The sequence below is a fragment of the Gobio gobio genome (assembly GCF_949357685.1).
Source record: "Gobio gobio genome assembly, chromosome: 12".
Taxonomy (NCBI): Eukaryota; Metazoa; Chordata; class Actinopteri; order Cypriniformes; family Gobionidae; genus Gobio; species Gobio gobio.
Window position 1 is genome coordinate 114044 of NC_137105.1, and position 17515 is coordinate 131558.

Consider the following 17515-nt stretch of genomic DNA (forward strand, 5'->3'; position numbering starts at 1 on the left):
ACGTCCAGCGTGTGTGAGCCCTCGTCCCCCAGCGCAGGTACTAAACCCCTCCAGCATCCGGCGTCGACACGTCCAGGGTGTGTGAGCCCTCGTCCCCCAGCGCAGGTACTAAACCCCTCCGGCATCCGGCGTCGACACGTCCAGGGTGTGTGAGCCCTCGTCCCCCAGCGCAGGCACTAAACCCCTTGATGGCATCCGGCGTCGACACGTCCAGCGTGTGTGAGCCCTCGTCCCCCAGCGCAGGCACTAAACCCCTCCGGCATCCGGCGTCGACACGTCCAGCGTGTGTGAGCCCTCGTCCCCCAGCGCAGGTACTAAACCCCTCCGGCATCGACACGTCCAGCGTGTGTGAGCCCTCGTCCCCCAGCGCAGGTACTAAACCCCTCCGGCATCGACACGTCCAGTGTGTGTGAGCCCTCGTCCCCCAGCACAGGTACTAAACCCCTCCGGCATCGACACGTCCAGTGTGTGTGAGCCCTCGTCCCCCAGCGCAGGCACTAAACCCCTCCGGCATCCGGCGTCGACACGTCCAGCGTGTGTGAGCCCTCGTCCCCCAGCGCAGGTACTAAACCCCTCCGGCATCCGGCGTCGACACGTCCAGGGTGTGTGAGCCCTCGTCCCCCAGCACAGGTACTAAACCCCTCCGGCATCGACACGTCCAGTGTGTGTGAGCCCTCGTCCCCCAGCGCAGGTACTAAACGCTCGCACCAGTGAACGGACACATTCGGAGTCTGCGTTTCTTTAGTGATGTCATTGAAGCTGTGGTAGTGTGTTTGACCTGCTGTGCAGTAACATTCACCTGAGTGTGTTTCCTTCACATCTGTGTGCAAAGATCCTCCTTTTCATGAGCTGATAAAGCTGCTCTATCGCTCTTTAAATACGCTCGTCTGTAAACGCTGTAGGATTGGCTCTTGGTGGATGCTCATGCTCCTGTCTCACACTGCCCCCTGCTGACAGATCCGCTTCAGTGCATGTGCTGTCAGTGTAAACCTCTTGTATTAGTGCTGCTTGTCTTTCCCACTGAGGACTGAGGTTATTTTCTCCTGCTTTGTGCTCTTTTACAGCATTAATGTGTAATGTGTGCATCAGCATAACAGTAAGGAGGATGCAGGGTGCAAAATTTGTCTTATTCATTTGGTGAAAGTTGACATGAAATGCAAATTCACCCTAAATGCACTATATCGCCAAGAGTGTTGTGTCGCCCCTTCACCTGCACATGAGCTTTAATGCCATCCAATTCTTAATCCGTAGGGTTTAATATGGAGTTGCAGCTCTAACAGCTTCAGCTCTTCTGGGAAGGCTTTCCTCAAGGTTTAGGAGTGTGTTTATTGGGATTCTTCTAGAAGCGCATTTGTGATGTTGGACGAGAAGGCCTGGCTCTCAGTCTCCACTCTAATTCATCCCAAAGGTGTTTTATCGGGTTGAGGTCAGGACTCTGTGCAGGCCAGTCCAGTTCCTCCACACCAAACTCCTCATCCATGTCTTTATGGAGTGACGCTTTGTGCACTGGTGCGCAGTCATGCTGGGACAGGAAGGGGCCGTCCCCAAACTGGTCCCACAAAGTTGGGAGCATGAAATTGTCCAAAATGTCTTGGTGAAGCATTAAGAGTTCCTTTGACTGGAACTAAGGGGAACAGAAAAACAACCCCTGAAAAACAACCCCACCCCATAATCCCCTCTCCCTTGGCACAATGCAGTCCGGCAAGTCCCGTTCCCCTGGCAACCGCCAAACCCAGACTCGTCCATGGGATGGTCAGACAGAGAACCGTGATTGGTCACTCAGAGAACACGTCTCCACTGCTCTACAGTAGAGTCCAGTGGCGGCGCGCTTTACCCCACTGCATCCCACGCTTTGCATTGCACTTGGTGATGTAAGGCTTGGATGAGCTGCTCGGCCATGGAAACCCATTCCATGAAGCTCTACACACTGTTCCTGAGCTCATCTGAAGGCCACAGAAGTTGGGAGGTCTGGAGCTCTTGACTCTGCAGAAAGTTGCTGACTTCTGTGACCCTCAGCATGCGCTGACCCCGCTCTGTGATTTTACGTGGCTTGTGGCTGAGTTGCTGTTGTTTCAAATCGCTTCCACTTGTTATACAGTTTTGCTGTATACCAGTTATGCTGGTTCTTGAGACACTACGAGCATAGCATGTAACTCGTGCCCTAACCCCCTGAACCAGTTGAACCTGCTAAATTACAAGCACAATTCCTGCTTTACACTCAAATTGCAGTTCTAAAACACACTTTTTTCAAAACACTACACACAATTCTCTGCATTTGGCACAATTTTCATGCAAAAAATCTAATTTTCACAAGGAACACATCTAACACATTCAAATATGCACACGGACTCCTCAAACACCCGTCACACTAAAGCTCCATCAGCAGAGCTTTAGCATAAAAGGGCAACAGGTGAGCTCTTCTGTTTTGGAGCAGCATAGTTGTTGTTTTACTGTAACTGTAAATTCTTCTGTTGTTTTGTATGTAGACATCTGTATTATTTGGGATGTACACTGTGTACATTATTTTGTGGGAAAAAAGTTTTGTGTCGCTTCTTCTGATTCATTGCGGCTGTAAACCTCTCGGAGTTCAGCGCTGCACTTGTTCCTGGTTTTAATCATTTGAGTCCTCAATGATTAATTACAGCCTTGGTGTTTGTCCAGGTGCTGGTGAAGCTTCAGTAAGTGTCTCTGTTGCGCAGGTCAGTTGTGTGGCACTGAATGATAACCCGTGGAGAGGTGTTTCTGTGACAGGGTCGACGCACCAGGAGATTCCAGACAGCGCTCATGCAGACGGGACTGAGAGAGGCGAAAGAAGATGCCAGGGAATGAAGTCCATTGATAAAACGAGCGGCTCGATATCAAATAACACTGGTCTGGCCGATGACAAAGGTTTGTTGTTGAGTGTGAAGTGGGGTAAATTGAGCCATGCTCCTCAAACTGAGCGCAGTGATGTGATGTCACGTTTGTCTGTGTCCATCAGGTGAAGCGGATGCTGAGAGCGATGTGGATGATGATAACGATGAAAGTAAAAAGTCCATTGATGAGGTAAGTGACAGTAACACGTGTGGGTCATGTGACCGCTCCATTGGATTCTTGGTAAAGTTTTTATTGGTTAAAGTTCCTGCAGGAGCCGCATGACATGTGATTTTAAATCAGTTTATTAATCAGGGATTGGTACCTGAGATACAAAACCACCGGAGCTCTCGCTATAAAAATCTCTATAAGAGTGTGTGTGTGTGTCTGTGAGTGTGTTGAGTTTGCCATCTGGTGTTGTCTCAGAGCAGCGCTGCCTCAGATCTCAGTAGTTTGAGGGTGTGATGATTCTCATCTGATTCTTTATGCGAAACTGAATTCATGGTTTAATTCTCTCTCAATGCTTTAAGTTAAGCCAGAATTATTTAAATTTTATTTAAATTATTAAATATTATAATATTATTGTAATTATTTTTAATTGGATTTTATTCCCATTTTACTTTTCAAACAGTTCTACTCATAACCCTTACTGTTATTAGAATGCTTATTGAGACCACATTTTATGAAAAGAACAATTCGTAATTCTACTTAGTTGAAATTACATACAATATTATATTAGACACAAATGCTCATACAGTCTCTGATTATGTACATTTTAGTTATTTTATATTAATATTGTAAGTTTAAAAATAGCATTGTCACTGATGTATTTATTTTTATGGCAGGTCTGCTTATCCAGTAAAATATTTTCATTTATGGACATTTGTCATCATCAGCACCAACGAATATTGATCTCATAGCATTATTACATATTGTTATGTATTATTATGCAGTATATAGTAGTTTAATATAGCACTATGAGTAAACTGTCTCCTGGTGTCATGATCCCAGTGATTTCCCCTGTCTCCGTCATCACAAGACAGGGAAACACAGGCTGGGATCATGACACCTGGCCTCATGTCCAGTCTGTCCCTGTTTTGCATGAGGAAGGCCATCCGTTTGTAATGTCCACATATGATGAGGGATGGGTAGAGATCTGACGCTGGCGTGACACGTGTCTCTGTGTCTGCAGGGAATGGCAGTAAATGAAGCCTTCGCCACAGAGGAGATGTCCAACTTAGTCAACTACGTTCAGCCTGTTAAATTCAACTCCTTCGAGGCATGCAAAAGTAAGTCAGTCTGTTCTTACGCCACGAGATGTATTTCACGCAGATCCCTGTAAGATCCCTGTTTGTTCATGTGCATGACTGTTGGTTTTCCACAGAAACTGATCGAAGTTATGAAATGTCGTCGTTTGTGGAGACTAAAGCGCTGGAGCTGCTCAAAGAATCGCCGGTGGAGTTCGTTGAGTATCTTTTATTTATAATGCACTTTTGCTGGTCAAAGACCCTTTTAAATCAGTGTATTTTTAATAAAAGTTGTATATAGCGCTTTATACAGTTCAGTTCCCTTTGGAAACTCGCGATGCGACCCCTAGAGGGCACTATGGGAATGACCGGTGTCTGAAGCACGAGGCAGGCAGCAGCCGATGATGTTATTGGCCTAACCCTAACGATTGATCACGGTGTGGTTATGATTCAGGCTGCGTCACAAGGTGTCTTTTTATCCTCTGTTCGAGATTCTTAACTCCTTCACACAGGTATAATAAACTACAGCTGAGCAGAATTTATCCCAAAGGAACGCGAGTCGACTCCTCGAACTACATGCCTCAGGTCTTCTGGAACGCCGGCTGTCAGCTCGTCGCTCTGAACTTCCAGACCATCGGTACCTTCAGTTCAGTTGGTTTAGATGTGTGGCTGTAGGCAGAACTGCGTCCAAGAGTCAGAATCTCCTGCTTGACCAAAGTTTAAATCTCTCAACTATCATGTTCCTTTTTAAGTTAGTGAGGACGTCGGAGACTCGCAGGCCACCAGGATGAGCTTTTATTCTCGCTCTCCTGACATTGATCTAAGTGTGCATGAGTGCGTAATGTAAAGCTCTCTAACGGTTTGGATGTTTTAGTCTGTCCTTCAGATGCATCTGTAGAGGAACGTGACGGCTGCTGATGGATTTCAGTATGGGTTAGCTCTGATGAAGCTCTGTGTGTGTGTGTGTGTGTGTGTGTGTGTGTGTGTGTGTGTGATCGTCAGATCTGCCCATGCAGCTGAATCTGGGCATATTCGAGTACAACGGGAAATGTGGCTACAGACTGAAGCCTGAGTTCATGAGACGGACGGACAAACAGTTTGACCCGTTCACACAGAGTACAGTAGACGGGATCATAGCGCACACGCTGTCTGTGAAGGTGAGTGATCTAAAGTCTTCACGAGGGATGCAACGATATTTGCTGTACGTTTCCCTCTGGTTCGCAGCACAAATCAAGAAATGAATGTCATTTGAAAGGTTATTTTACTCAATTTGCCCACATTATGTTTTGAGATATTTGTATATATAGCGTTATGCATCCATAAGACGATCAGGCGGTGTGTGTGCACCACAATTGTACGCTTGTGGAAATCAGAAAGAAGCGATGAACAAAAGAGTGAGAAGATATTCTGTTGGCCCTTAAAACTGTGATTTTCCTGTTGGCGAACCTGCAGGTATGGGTTAGGGTTAGAGAAAGAAATCAGACTAATGCGCTTCTAAACACATGGGAGATGTTAATTGCTCCAAATTCATGATTAGATTTATTTATTTGGATATTAGTATGTTCTGAATTGATTTACAGAAGTTGTTGAGATGCATAGGTGCTCTGACAGGGGCTGATGGGATGGCGTGATTGATCTGAACTGTAGGAATATTGAACATCAATAAGAACATGATATTATCTGGTGTCTTGCACTCAGAGACTAGGAGACACTTGGCCTGGAAAGGGTAGTAACAGTGTTCTTTATGTTTATATGTTGTTGGAGGCTATACGTTATTAAATAGAGCTGCTGTGATCTGTGCGTATACAGTACTACTGCAGAACACTGAATCGAAAGACTCGTCTGGTTCTCAGTCAGTGAGTCTCGAATTTTCGGATGTTCATCTCAGTGCATCATTCTGCCAATCCCAGCAGATTGAGAGGGATTCGGGATCTCCCACACAGTGTTGAATGAGGTTCCCGTGTCTTTAACAGATCATATCCGGTCAGTTCCTGTCTGAAAAGAGAGTCAGTGTTTACGTGGAGGTGGAAATGTACGGCCTGCCGGTGGACACCAAACGGAAAGCGTTTAAGACCAAGACGTCCCAAAGCAATGCCGTCAATCCAGTGTGGGATGAGGAGCCAATAGTCTTCAAACAGGTATGTCTAAATGCTGTGACAGACACTAACCCATCAGGCAGATGCTGCATGAATCCGGCTGGTTTTGATGAGCCGTTTCTTCCAGGTGGTTCTTCCCACACTCGCGTCATTGAGGATAGCCGTGTACGAAGACAACGGAAGATGCATCGGCCATCGCATCATCCCAGTGTGTGCCATCCGACCTGGCAAGTATCTGTTTCTTTTCTCTTGATGTGAAACGGCATTGCGCTGCAGTGGCTGATGGGTAAAGACTCTGCTGCAGGATATCATTACATCAGTCTGAGGAATGAGAAGAACAATGCGCTGACGCTGTCGTCTGTGTTCGTCTACACTGAGGTCAAGGACTACGTCCCAGACACCTTTGCAGGTACACATGTTGTTGTATTTTAAGACTCGCATCTTCTGAAAGAGTTCAGCACATGTCCTGACTGTGTTTGTGCTGTCAGAGGTGATCAAGGCTCTGTCCAATCCCATCCTGTATGTCGGTCTGATGGAACAGAGAGCCAATCAGCTGGCGGCTCTGACCCAGGAGGAGGAGGAGGCCGTCGGAGAGCAGGTGAGTGAGCTCAGGTGTGTTTAGCCTGACAGTGAGTGACCAGCAAACCAGTGGCGTCTTGGGGTTTTCCTCCAGATGTGTCCTCCAGAGAATGGCGTGCAGTGACAGAGCTGGCTAACTAACACGAATTAAACGAGGGTTGCTTGTTCAGAGTCGAAGAGTGAAACACTGGCACTTCTGTTTGTTTGAACGGCTCTGTATGTGTGATGAAGATGATGATGATGATGATGATGATGATCAATGGGCAGCATAGGGCTGAAACAAATACTGGACAAATACTTATGTTGTTGAAGGGTTGATGTCACAGGGCTAATGCGCGGCGATGGCGTGTTTTGACCAGAGGGGGCGCTGTAGATCAGCTAGAACGTTTTATGGCATTATGTACACCGGCCTTCCAACATATTCAGTTGAGCTCAAGATCCATCACATGCGCTCCATCACAGATAGAAAGGTTCGTCAGGTGAGCGTGTGTTTGATTCACAGTAACACCAGTGTCAATCCACACGCGCTGCTCTTGATGGAACGTGTGTGTCTTTCAGGCGAAGCTCCTGCCTTTGATAGAAACTCAGCTGAGAACAGATTATCTCTTTATTTTATTTTTATGTAAGGAAACTAAAATGTAAAACCAAGAGTGAGTTGGAGGAATTCAGGAGAATAGAGAGAAGAGTAACGATTCTCTTGTGTTAATGATTGCAGGATATCACTAATAGCAGCTGTTAAAGTTAGGGTTAGGGGTTAGGGTTAGGGTTAGGGTTAGGGGTTAGGGTTAGGGTTAGGGTTAGGGTTAGGGTTAGGTGTTAGGGGTTAGGGGTTAGGGGTTAGGGTTAGGGTTAGGGTTAGGTGTTAGGGGTTAGGGTTAGGGTTAGGTGTTAGGGGTTAGGGGTTAGGGTTAGGGGTTAGGGTTAGGGTTAGGGTTAGGGTTAGGGTTAGGGTTATATCAGTGGGTTAGGGTTAGGGTTAGGGTTAGGGTTAGGGTTATATCAGTGGGTTATAGTTGAAGCGCAGGAGTCTGATCACAACGCCTGTTTGACCTTTTGTCACGTCAGCTTTATTCCTCCAGCACTTATTACAGCACAGATTGTTTCAAAGCCGCTTCACGGTGATGACAGGAAATGATGCGTCTCGGCTGTTGTTCAGCTGAAGTCAGTTCTGTTGTAAAGATCATCATTTATCTATCCAGCAGCTCTGATCTCAGCACCAGCTCAGTTCAGTTCTCATACAGCAGCGTCAGTACAGTCAGATCAATAATACTGTTGAATATTAAGTGTCCAGAGGCGACAGTGGCAAGAACCCAAACTCCATCAGTGACAGAATGGAGGAAAACCCTTGGGAGAAACCAGACTCAGCCGCTCAGTTCTCCTCTGGCCACCGATTGAACATGGTGTGGTTATGATTCAGACAGAATTACGGGTCAGAGGTCAGGCAGAATTCAATTGTTGTATCTTTGTGTTAGTTTGTGAAGTCGGAAACTTGTTTCTCTAGTGTGTGTGTGTGTGTGTGTGTGTGTGTGTGTGTGTGTGTGTGTGTGTGTGTGTGTGTGTGTGTGTGTGTGTGTGTGATTCTGGTGTGTTGTTAAAGTGCAGTTGAGTTGCCAGGCGTGTCTGTCTCTATGACAACAGGCGTGTTCTCTGAGTCTGCACGTGTCAGTTCTTCTCTCATTTAGCTGAATATTTTTCAGGGTTCACACTTTACATCACTGTTCAGTCGTTTGTGATTCTGGAATAAAGTGTTTATACTTTAAAGTCTTTTAAGCTTGACATAATTGGAAAATGATGCTTTTTCAGCTCTAGAAATAACTTCTCTGCATATATGAGTGAGAATCCTGTTCTTCGATGAGAAGGACAGCAGATGAGGGATTTAAATGGGAAACTTAGATTAGGGTTTGGAGAGTATGGTCTCTCTGTCATTGGAGCTGAATCAGCGCGTCCTCTAGCAACGGCTGTTAGTGGAGCAGCAGAGCTGAAGCCAGCACTCGTGTGTGAGCCTCCACAGCTTCAGTCCAGCCATGCTGAGAGTGGGTTTCCGGCGGTATGTGTACACACTCGCCACAGCCGTGCAGGTATGAGCCTTTTGATCATTATATGTCGTAGTTTCATACGTGTGATGCAGAATTAACTGGCAGAAGCTTGATTTCTGGGAGCCGTTAGTCCAGGATGCACATGGGATTGTAGATTCCAGTCCTAGAAAAGACAAGAAAACATGGATATATCATAGTATATTAGTTTCTGGTTCTTCATCTGGTTCTAAAATCAGTAAATATTATTCTGCAGTTGTAATGAATGAAGGATTCAGCCTGAAATGACCCGTCCCGTGTCCTCACGTCAGATCTTGATGTATTTCATTGGTTTGCTTCTGATCTGTGCAGGTGAATGGAGTTGGAGAAGTGGTGTCAGAGGTCACGACTGACCCGAACCCGGCCGCAGAGAACGGGCTGAGCCACGTCAGCATCTCGCCCAAAACCTCCGTGGTCGGTCAGCAGACGCCGTCCTCAGGTGTGTTTGGCTGTATTACCGGCTGCCCGCCGTGCCGTCAGCAGCTCACCGTCTCTCTGTGTGTTTCAGGCTCGGTCGGACCGGCTGTGCGGCCAGAGGACGTCGTTCACAGTGTTTTAACAGGTACGGGTTTGATCTGATCTCAGGGTTCAGTGGGTCAGATGATCAGATCACCAGAGACGGGGGTTAATCCGGGCGTAAACCTTTAGAAAGGCTCCTCTCACACACAGATTTATCTCAATCAGCTTTATTTCTACAGCGCTTGATACAGCTTCACCGTGAGAAAAGGAGACTAACACAATCAATGACGAAACTGCAAATATGAGACACACTCAGATTCTGCTATTGTCTTCTGTAGAGCTGCATTACAACAGCTATGTGTGCTATATCAGGACACAAATGTGTACAACCCCAAATCAGAAAGAGTTGGGACAGTATGGAAAACGCAAATAAAAAAAAAGAAGTGATTTCTAAATTTACTTTGACTTGTATTTCATTGCAGACAATATGAACACCAAATATTTCATGTTTTGTCTGGTCAACTTCATGTCATTTGTAAATATTCATCCTTTCCTGTCATTCAGACCTGCAACACATTTCAAAAAAAGTTGGGACAGTAAAGCATTTACCACTTTGTAATGTTGCCATTCTTTTTCACAACACTTAAAAGACGTTTAGCGACTGAAGACACCAAGTGATGAAGTGTTTCAGATGTAATTTTGTCCCATTCTTCCTGCAAACAAGTCTTAAGGTGGACAACAGTATGGGGTCTTCGTTGTTGCATTTTGCGCTTCAAAATGCGCCACACATTCTCTATTGGAGACAGGTCGGGACTGCAGGCAGGCCAGTCAAGTACCCGTACCCTCTTCCTCCGCAGCCAGGACTTTGTAATGTGTGCAGAATGTGGTTTTGCATTGTCTTGTTGAAATATGCATGGACGTCCCTGGAAAAGATGGCAGCATAAGATCCCAGGTCCACTGACCACCTTTGTTGATGAGCTAGATGTTCTGCTGTCCTCATTTCCAGAGGATGGCTGCCCACTCATAGTACTCGGCGACTTCTACATTCACCTGGACAAATCTTATGCTTCAGATTTCCACTCCCTCCTAGCTTCATTCGACCTCAAACGCCTCACCACGTCACATACCCACAAATCTGGTAACCAGCTGGACCTCATTTACACACGCAACTGCTCTACAGACAATATCTTGGTCAAACCTCTACACATCTCAGATCACTTTTTTATCACATTTAATCTTCAACTTACTACTCACACACCACCAGTTCCTCCACCGGTTACTTTCAGACGAAACCTGCGCTCACTCTCTCCTTCTCACCTTTCCTCTGCTGTCTCTTCCTCCCTTCCCTCATCCACACAATTCTCTTCTATGGATGTTAACACTGCAACTGACACTCTATGCTCCACTTTAACTTCATGTCTAGACGAAATCTGCCCTCTCTCTTTTAGGCCAGCACGAGCTACTCCCTCTAACCCTTGGTTATCTGATGTTATTCGTGAACATCGGACGACACTCAGGGCAGCAGAGAGGAAATGGCATAAATCAAATCACCCATCTGATCTAGCTAAGTATCAGTCATTGCTCTCATCCTTCTCGAATGAAGTACACGCAGCTAAATATTCTTATTTCCAAAACAAAATCAGCAGCACCTCAAACTCTCGCACACTATTCAGAACATTCAACTCTCTGCTCTGTCCTCCTCCACCCCCACCACCTCCCTATCTCCAGACGACTTTGCACAATTCTTCACAAACAAAACAACAACTATCAGCAATCAGTTCTCACCCCCACACACTGTGGATTTTAGATCAGCCACTCCCACGACCGAACATACTCTCTCCTCATTTTCCACACTCACTGAGGCCGAAGTATCTAAACTTCTCCTCTCCAGCCATCCTACCACCTGTCCTCTCGATCCCATTCCCTCACACCTCCTTCAAGCCATCTCTCCTACTCTCCTTCCTGCACTCACACACATCATCAACACATCGCTCTGCACTGGCACTTTCCCTACCACTTTCAAGCAGGCTCGGGTAACTCCACTGCTTAAGAAACCCACTTTAAACGCATCACTCATAGATAACTACAGACCTGTCTCTCTCCTGCCATTCATAGCAAAAACTCTTGAACGAGTTGTTTTCAACCAGGTTTCATCCTTCCTCTCACAGTATAACCAGCTGGACTCTAACCAATCCGGTTTCAAAAGGGGCCACTCCACAGAGACTGCATTACTGTCGGTCACCGAAGCCCTGCGGATAGCTAAAGCTGAGTCCAAATCACCAGTCCTCGTCCTCCTTGATCTATCTGCTGCCTTTGACACGGTAAATCATCAAATCCTTCTGTCCACCCTCTCATCACTGGGCATCACAGGGACTCCGCTCCATTGGTTTGAATCTTATCTCACAGGTAGGTCCTTCAAGGTTGCCTGGAGAGGAGAGGAATCCCAAGCACATCAACTGACCACGGGGGTTCCTCAGGGCTCAGTGCTTGGACCTCTCCTTTTCTCCATTTACACTACTTCATTAGGTCCCATCATACAGGCACATGGCTTCTCATATCACTGCTATGCTGATGACACTCAGCTCTACCTTTCATTCCAACCAGACGACCCAACAGTAGCTGCACGAATCTCCGGCTGTCTGGCTGACATCTCTGCATGGATGAGTAAAAATCACCTACAGCTCAACCTGGCAAAGACTGAGTTCCTCATCTTTCCCGCCAGTCCCACTATGCAACATGACTTCACCATCCAGCTAGGTGCATCCCTGATCTCCCCTTCAAAATCAGTCAGAAATCTTGGAGTTACATTTGATGACCAGTTGTCCTTCAGAGATCACATTGCTAAGACAGCTCGCTCTTGCAGGTTTGCGCTCTACAACATCAGGAAGATCAGACCGTTCCTAACAGAACACGCAACACAGCTTCTTGTCCAGGCCCTGGTTATTTCTAGACTGGACTACTGCAATGCGCTTCTGGCTGGTCTCCCCTCTTGTTCCAAACACTTGGAATGATCCAGAATGCAGCGGCACGTCTGGTCTTCAACGAGCCCAAAAGGACCCACGTCACACCACTCTTCATCTCTCTGCACTGGCTACCACTCGCTGCTCGCATCAAGTTTAAGTCGCTGACGCTTGCCTACAGAGCCACCACGCACTCAGCTCCTGCATACTTTGACTCGATTCTATGTCGCCACACCCCCACCAGAAGCCTTCGTTCAACCAAGGAGCGAAGGCTTGTGGTACCTTCACAGAGAGGCAAAAAATCCCTTTCCAGAACATTTTCATTCAACGTTCCCTGCTGGTGGAACGATCTGCCCACCGCCATCCGAAATGCGGATTCACTGACAACATTCAAAAGTCAACTAAAAACTCATCTCTTCCATGAGCACTTAACCTCCTAAAAAAAAAAAAAAAAAAAAAACCTTTCCTTTCCTCTTTTCCTCCTCTTTCCCGCCCTACTCTAGCCTGTGCTACACTGAGAAATGTACATGGACTAAGTATTTCAGGCACTTGTTGCGCTCACTCGACCCTTCACGACCAATCGCTTATTGTACCCCCAAGTTGTAAGTCGCTTTGGATAAAAGCGTCTGCTAAATGCATAAATGTAAATGTCTGCTAAATGCATAAATGCATATTATGCTCCAAAATCTCTATGTACTTTTCAGCATTAATTGTACCTTCACAGAAGTGCAAGTTACCTTTGCCTTTGCCTTTGACCCTGGCTTTTGGACTTGTTGCTGGTAACAGTCTGGATGATCCTTTTCTTCTTTGGTCCGGAGCACACGGCGTCCATTCCTCCCAAAAAATACCTGAAATACTGCTTCATCTGACCACAGTACACGTTTCCACTGTGTGATGGTCCATCCCAGATGCCTCCGAGCCCAGAGAAGTCGACGGCGCTTCTGGACACTGTTAACATAGGGCTTCCTTTTGGCACAGTACAGTTTTAACTGGCATTTGTGGATGTAACTACGTATTGTGGTACTGCACAAAGGTTTGCCAAAGTAGTCCTGAGCCCATGTGGTGATATGGCTTCTAGATGAATGACGATTCTTGATGCAGTGCCGCCTGAGGGATCGGAGATCACGGTTGTTCAGCTTAGGCTTGTGCCCTTGTCCTTTACGCACTGAAATTCCTCCAGATTCCTTGAATCTTTTAATTATGTTATGCACTGTTGAATGTGAAATATCCAAATCTCTTCCTATCTTTCTTTGAGGATTTTTTTTTTTTAAACATTTCAATAATTTTCTCACGTATTTGTTGGCAAACTGGCGATCCTCTGCCCATCTTTGCTCCTAAAGGATTAGACCTTTCTTGGATGCTGCTTTTGTACCAAATCATAATTACAATCACCTGTTGACATCACCTGTTTCAAATCACATCATTATTTAACCATTTTACCTCATTACTAGGCCTAAATTGCTCCTGTCCCAACTGTTTTTAAAATGTGTTGCAGGTCTGAATGACAGGAAAGGATGCATATTTACAAATGACATGAAGTTGACCAGACAAAACTTGAAATATTTTGTTTTCATATTGTCTGCAATGAAATACAAGTCAAAGTAAATTTAGAAATCACTTCTTTTTCCATACTGTCCCAACTTTTTCTGATTTGGGGTTGTATAATGACATGGGTATTACAAAAAGAGGGTGAAATATGAGGACGTTACCCATGTCCTCACTTTTCAAAATGCTTATAAATCACAGAATGAGGTTTTTTTTTCACAGAAAGTAAACTGTGCAGTTTCCTGTGATGGGTAGGTTTAGGGGTAGGGGCAGTGTGTGTGTGTGTGTGTGTGTGTGTGTGTGTATGTGATGGGTAGGGGCAGTGTAGGGGGGTAGAAAATACAGTTTGTATGGTATAAAAACCATTATGCCTATGGAGAGACCCCAAATTCATGAAAATACAATGTGTGTGTGTGTGTGTGTGTGTGTGTGTGCGTTTTTGACAGAGGTGGACGCTCAGACTGTAGATGAACTGAAACAGCTGAAGGGTTATTCGAGGGAGCAGAAGAGGCAGTATAAAGAATTAAAGGAGCTGATGAAGAAACACAACAAGAAGACCAATGAGTTGATCAACGAACACGCGACCACACAGAAGCAGCAGCACAACGAGTTCCTGCGGCGCCGATCAGCCTTGCAGAAGAGGTGAGTCCCTGCGGCCGGCCTGTGTCTGCGCTGGGGCGTCCCGTCTGACGCTGATGTCCTTGCAGGAGCGGCTGTGATCCGGTTCTGGCGGCGCTGGAGCAGGAGAGGGGTCAGAAGCTGAGCGAGCTGAAGGAGACGCAGCAGCAGCAGCTCCTCACGCTGAGACAGGAGCAGTTCTACAGCGAGAAGTACCTCAAGAGGGAGCACGTCCGGCTGGTAACCGCTGGTTACAGGACACACAGGGGGGAGCAAAGGGGCTGGCATGTGCACGCCAACCTAGACACATGCATCTGTTATAACATTTCATACACACAACACAAAATACATTTTTATTAAATTGTCAATTGTGAATCTTCCAACGTATGATTAAAGCTGCAGTCTGTAACTTTTTGTGGTTAAAAATGATCCAAATCAACTTGAGCAAGTGTGTAACCAGCCAGTGTTCAAAACGATCTCCTTTCCTCCACAATGGTACGCTTGTAATAATGTGTTATAATTTGAGTGGCACTGGTGGGTTTCTGCCGCTGGTCTTTGCGTCAATACGTCACGTCTGTACACATAAAGGAGGAGTTCGGCTTTAGGCTATCGCATGTGAGGAAGCTGATCATTTATAGCCTTTCTTCACAGCAGCTGGAATAATTAAAATATCATTGTAATCCAGAAAGGTCCAAAGGACACTTATCAGTGACGACTGGAGATTCACCCGTAGGTAAAAGATTAGACTGTACAGAAACTGAAATCTACAGGTAACGTTAGTACACACTAAATACAGTCACGCAATGCTAATGCTGTTAACATGAACTATTTGAGAACAAACTATAATAATAATTTGCACAGTTTGATGTGATATGAGCTAAGCGATCGTTAGATTTAATCACTGTTTATTGAAATGCTGTTTTTCGGCCAGAACAGAAGTGGCAGACGTTATTTACTTGTTTCCCGGTGAAAATTCTTATTGTGGTCGCTCTTAAAGACGTAGAATCTGTGATTCCGGTGAATGAATGACAACCACACACACTCCTCACGTTACATCCATCCGCGCTGAGGAGCCGTGCAGACGCAGTAAAGATGATAATTCAACAAACAGAGATGGCGACAGAGGCAAAACTTACAGACTGCAGCTTTAAGAGAAGCGGTTGGTTAGTGAATTGGCTGCACATACAGGGGTGTGTTTCCCAAAAGCATCGTTAGCCAACTATGGTCGCAAGGTCCGTCGTTATCAACATAGTTCAACCAGTCGTGTTTCCCGAAACCATCGTTCCAACGAACGTTCGCAAACAGCGTCGCAAACTTGCGTGGTTGGAACGACAGCTCTCGACCTGTGGTTAGAAGCATAGTTTCTTGTTTACATGTGGACTTCATAAATCCTTACCTTGAGCAAAATAAGCAAGCTGACACTCAGTACAACCTATATCTTTTATTTAGAATACATTCAAATGTCAATTATGTCTTTTAGTTTGTCAAGAGATTTAAAGCACCGTTTTTGAAGAGTGCGCATGTGCGGACGTGCACTAGTATGTAAAATCGAGCTTGTGATTGAATCTGAAAATAAAGCAAAATAACTGAGAAAATAAGAATGAATCCTCAGATGCCATGTCTGTAATTTATAGCAAAAAGCCTAGCATTAATTTGATCTCAAACTAATTAAATACAATAAGTTAATACTCCACCACCTGCGTGACATCATTAACCAACGTGGTTGAACGACAGATTTGCGACAATATGGTTTCGGGAAACAGTCGTGACTAGCTAGTTGATTTCTTCAACGATGCATCGTACTATGGTAGTTAAGCAGTGAGTTACACCCCAGGGCGAGAGCACTGGTGCATACACTGGAAGCTTCAGCTAACCTTCACATTATAATGGCTCAGGCTTTAACTAGTCAGGGCTAGCATGAACACAGTCAGTGCTTGTGAGGTTTCTTGTCATGGCGTAGTAGAACTGCTGACTGTTCAGAACTGTTTCTAATGAGCGATTTAATGAAGCGCTCAACAAACATCACAATACTGAACCAAGCTCTCACACACTCACACTGATAAAGTCATTTATTTGCAGAGCGCTTTCACAATACACATCGTTTAATCCAGTCTTACTCTGCAAAAACTCTGTTCTTCCTCTGTGTCTCGTTTTCCAGCATAAACATCTAAACATTCAAAGACACATTTACTGGATAAGCAAAATGACTGAAGATATTAAGTTTAAAACAAGAACAAATATCTGCCAATGAAGTCAGACGTCTATAATGCTTTAACATTGAGCTGATATGACGATATAATGTATAATCCTCTGTATTTATTTAATAAATGTATCAGTGCTATGATGAAACAGATGAAGTTACAGGTCATTTCTTGCGTATTGTGATGTACATCCGAGAGTAACGGATTATCAGAAAATAAAATAAATATAGTGCAGGGATTCTGAGGAGTCGGCCGATGTATTTGCTGTCTGGTTAGTGTGTGTCACACACACACGTTGTGTTTCTCTCCGCCTGTAGCTGGTGGAGAAGCTGGCGGCCGTGGCCGAAGAGTGTCAGAGTAACCAGCTGAAGAAACTCAAAGATCTGTGTGAGAAGTGAGTCAACATCACCGTCTTTCACTCATGACGCTCAAACCCGCACAACTTTCTTTCAAGAAGATATTCTGAGAAATCACTTTGTGTTTTATATATCTTCTTTTGAGCTATTCTGATTTCATTTTTTTAGAGAAAACAAAGACTTGAAGAAAAGGATGGACAAGAGACGACAGGAGAAGTTCCAGGAAGCCAGAACGCTGGAGAAAACCCTGACTGACGAGTGAGTGGCTCTCATGACATTAGACGTGATCGGTCGATCAGAGTTTGGCTTGAGCAACATTCACTTACACTTTATTCCAGTGCTCCACTTCAGACATTCTACTTACCATGAGTAACTACATGTCAACTAACTCTCATTAGAGTATTAGTAGTTTAGGTGTTGGTAGAAGTTGCAAAGTGACTTATAGTCAGTAGAATGTTTAAAGCAGACCATGGACATATCTCCATTCTTACCAAGCAATGATCTGTGTGTGATGACTGGAGTCAGAGTT

General features: G+C 45.3%; 1 protein-coding gene across 1 annotated transcript in view; it reads left to right on the forward strand.

The window, feature by feature from the left end:
* Positions 1-17515, forward strand: part of plcb1l (phospholipase C beta 1-like) — a 110479-nt gene that overhangs the window by 81761 nt on the left and 11203 nt on the right. Inside the window, exons 15-30 of the mRNA XM_079831689.1 lie at positions 2752-2889; positions 2981-3045; positions 4046-4142; positions 4238-4322; positions 4613-4737; positions 5103-5257; positions 6074-6238; positions 6324-6423; positions 6501-6605; positions 6685-6794; positions 9160-9286; positions 9356-9409; positions 14258-14453; positions 14519-14669; positions 16948-17024; positions 17155-17244. Coding sequence (XP_079687815.1) covers positions 2752-2889; positions 2981-3045; positions 4046-4142; positions 4238-4322; positions 4613-4737; positions 5103-5257; positions 6074-6238; positions 6324-6423; positions 6501-6605; positions 6685-6794; positions 9160-9286; positions 9356-9409; positions 14258-14453; positions 14519-14669; positions 16948-17024; positions 17155-17244 — 1840 coding nt within the window. The remainder of the gene's footprint in view (positions 1-2751; positions 2890-2980; positions 3046-4045; positions 4143-4237; positions 4323-4612; positions 4738-5102; positions 5258-6073; positions 6239-6323; positions 6424-6500; positions 6606-6684; positions 6795-9159; positions 9287-9355; positions 9410-14257; positions 14454-14518; positions 14670-16947; positions 17025-17154; positions 17245-17515) is intronic.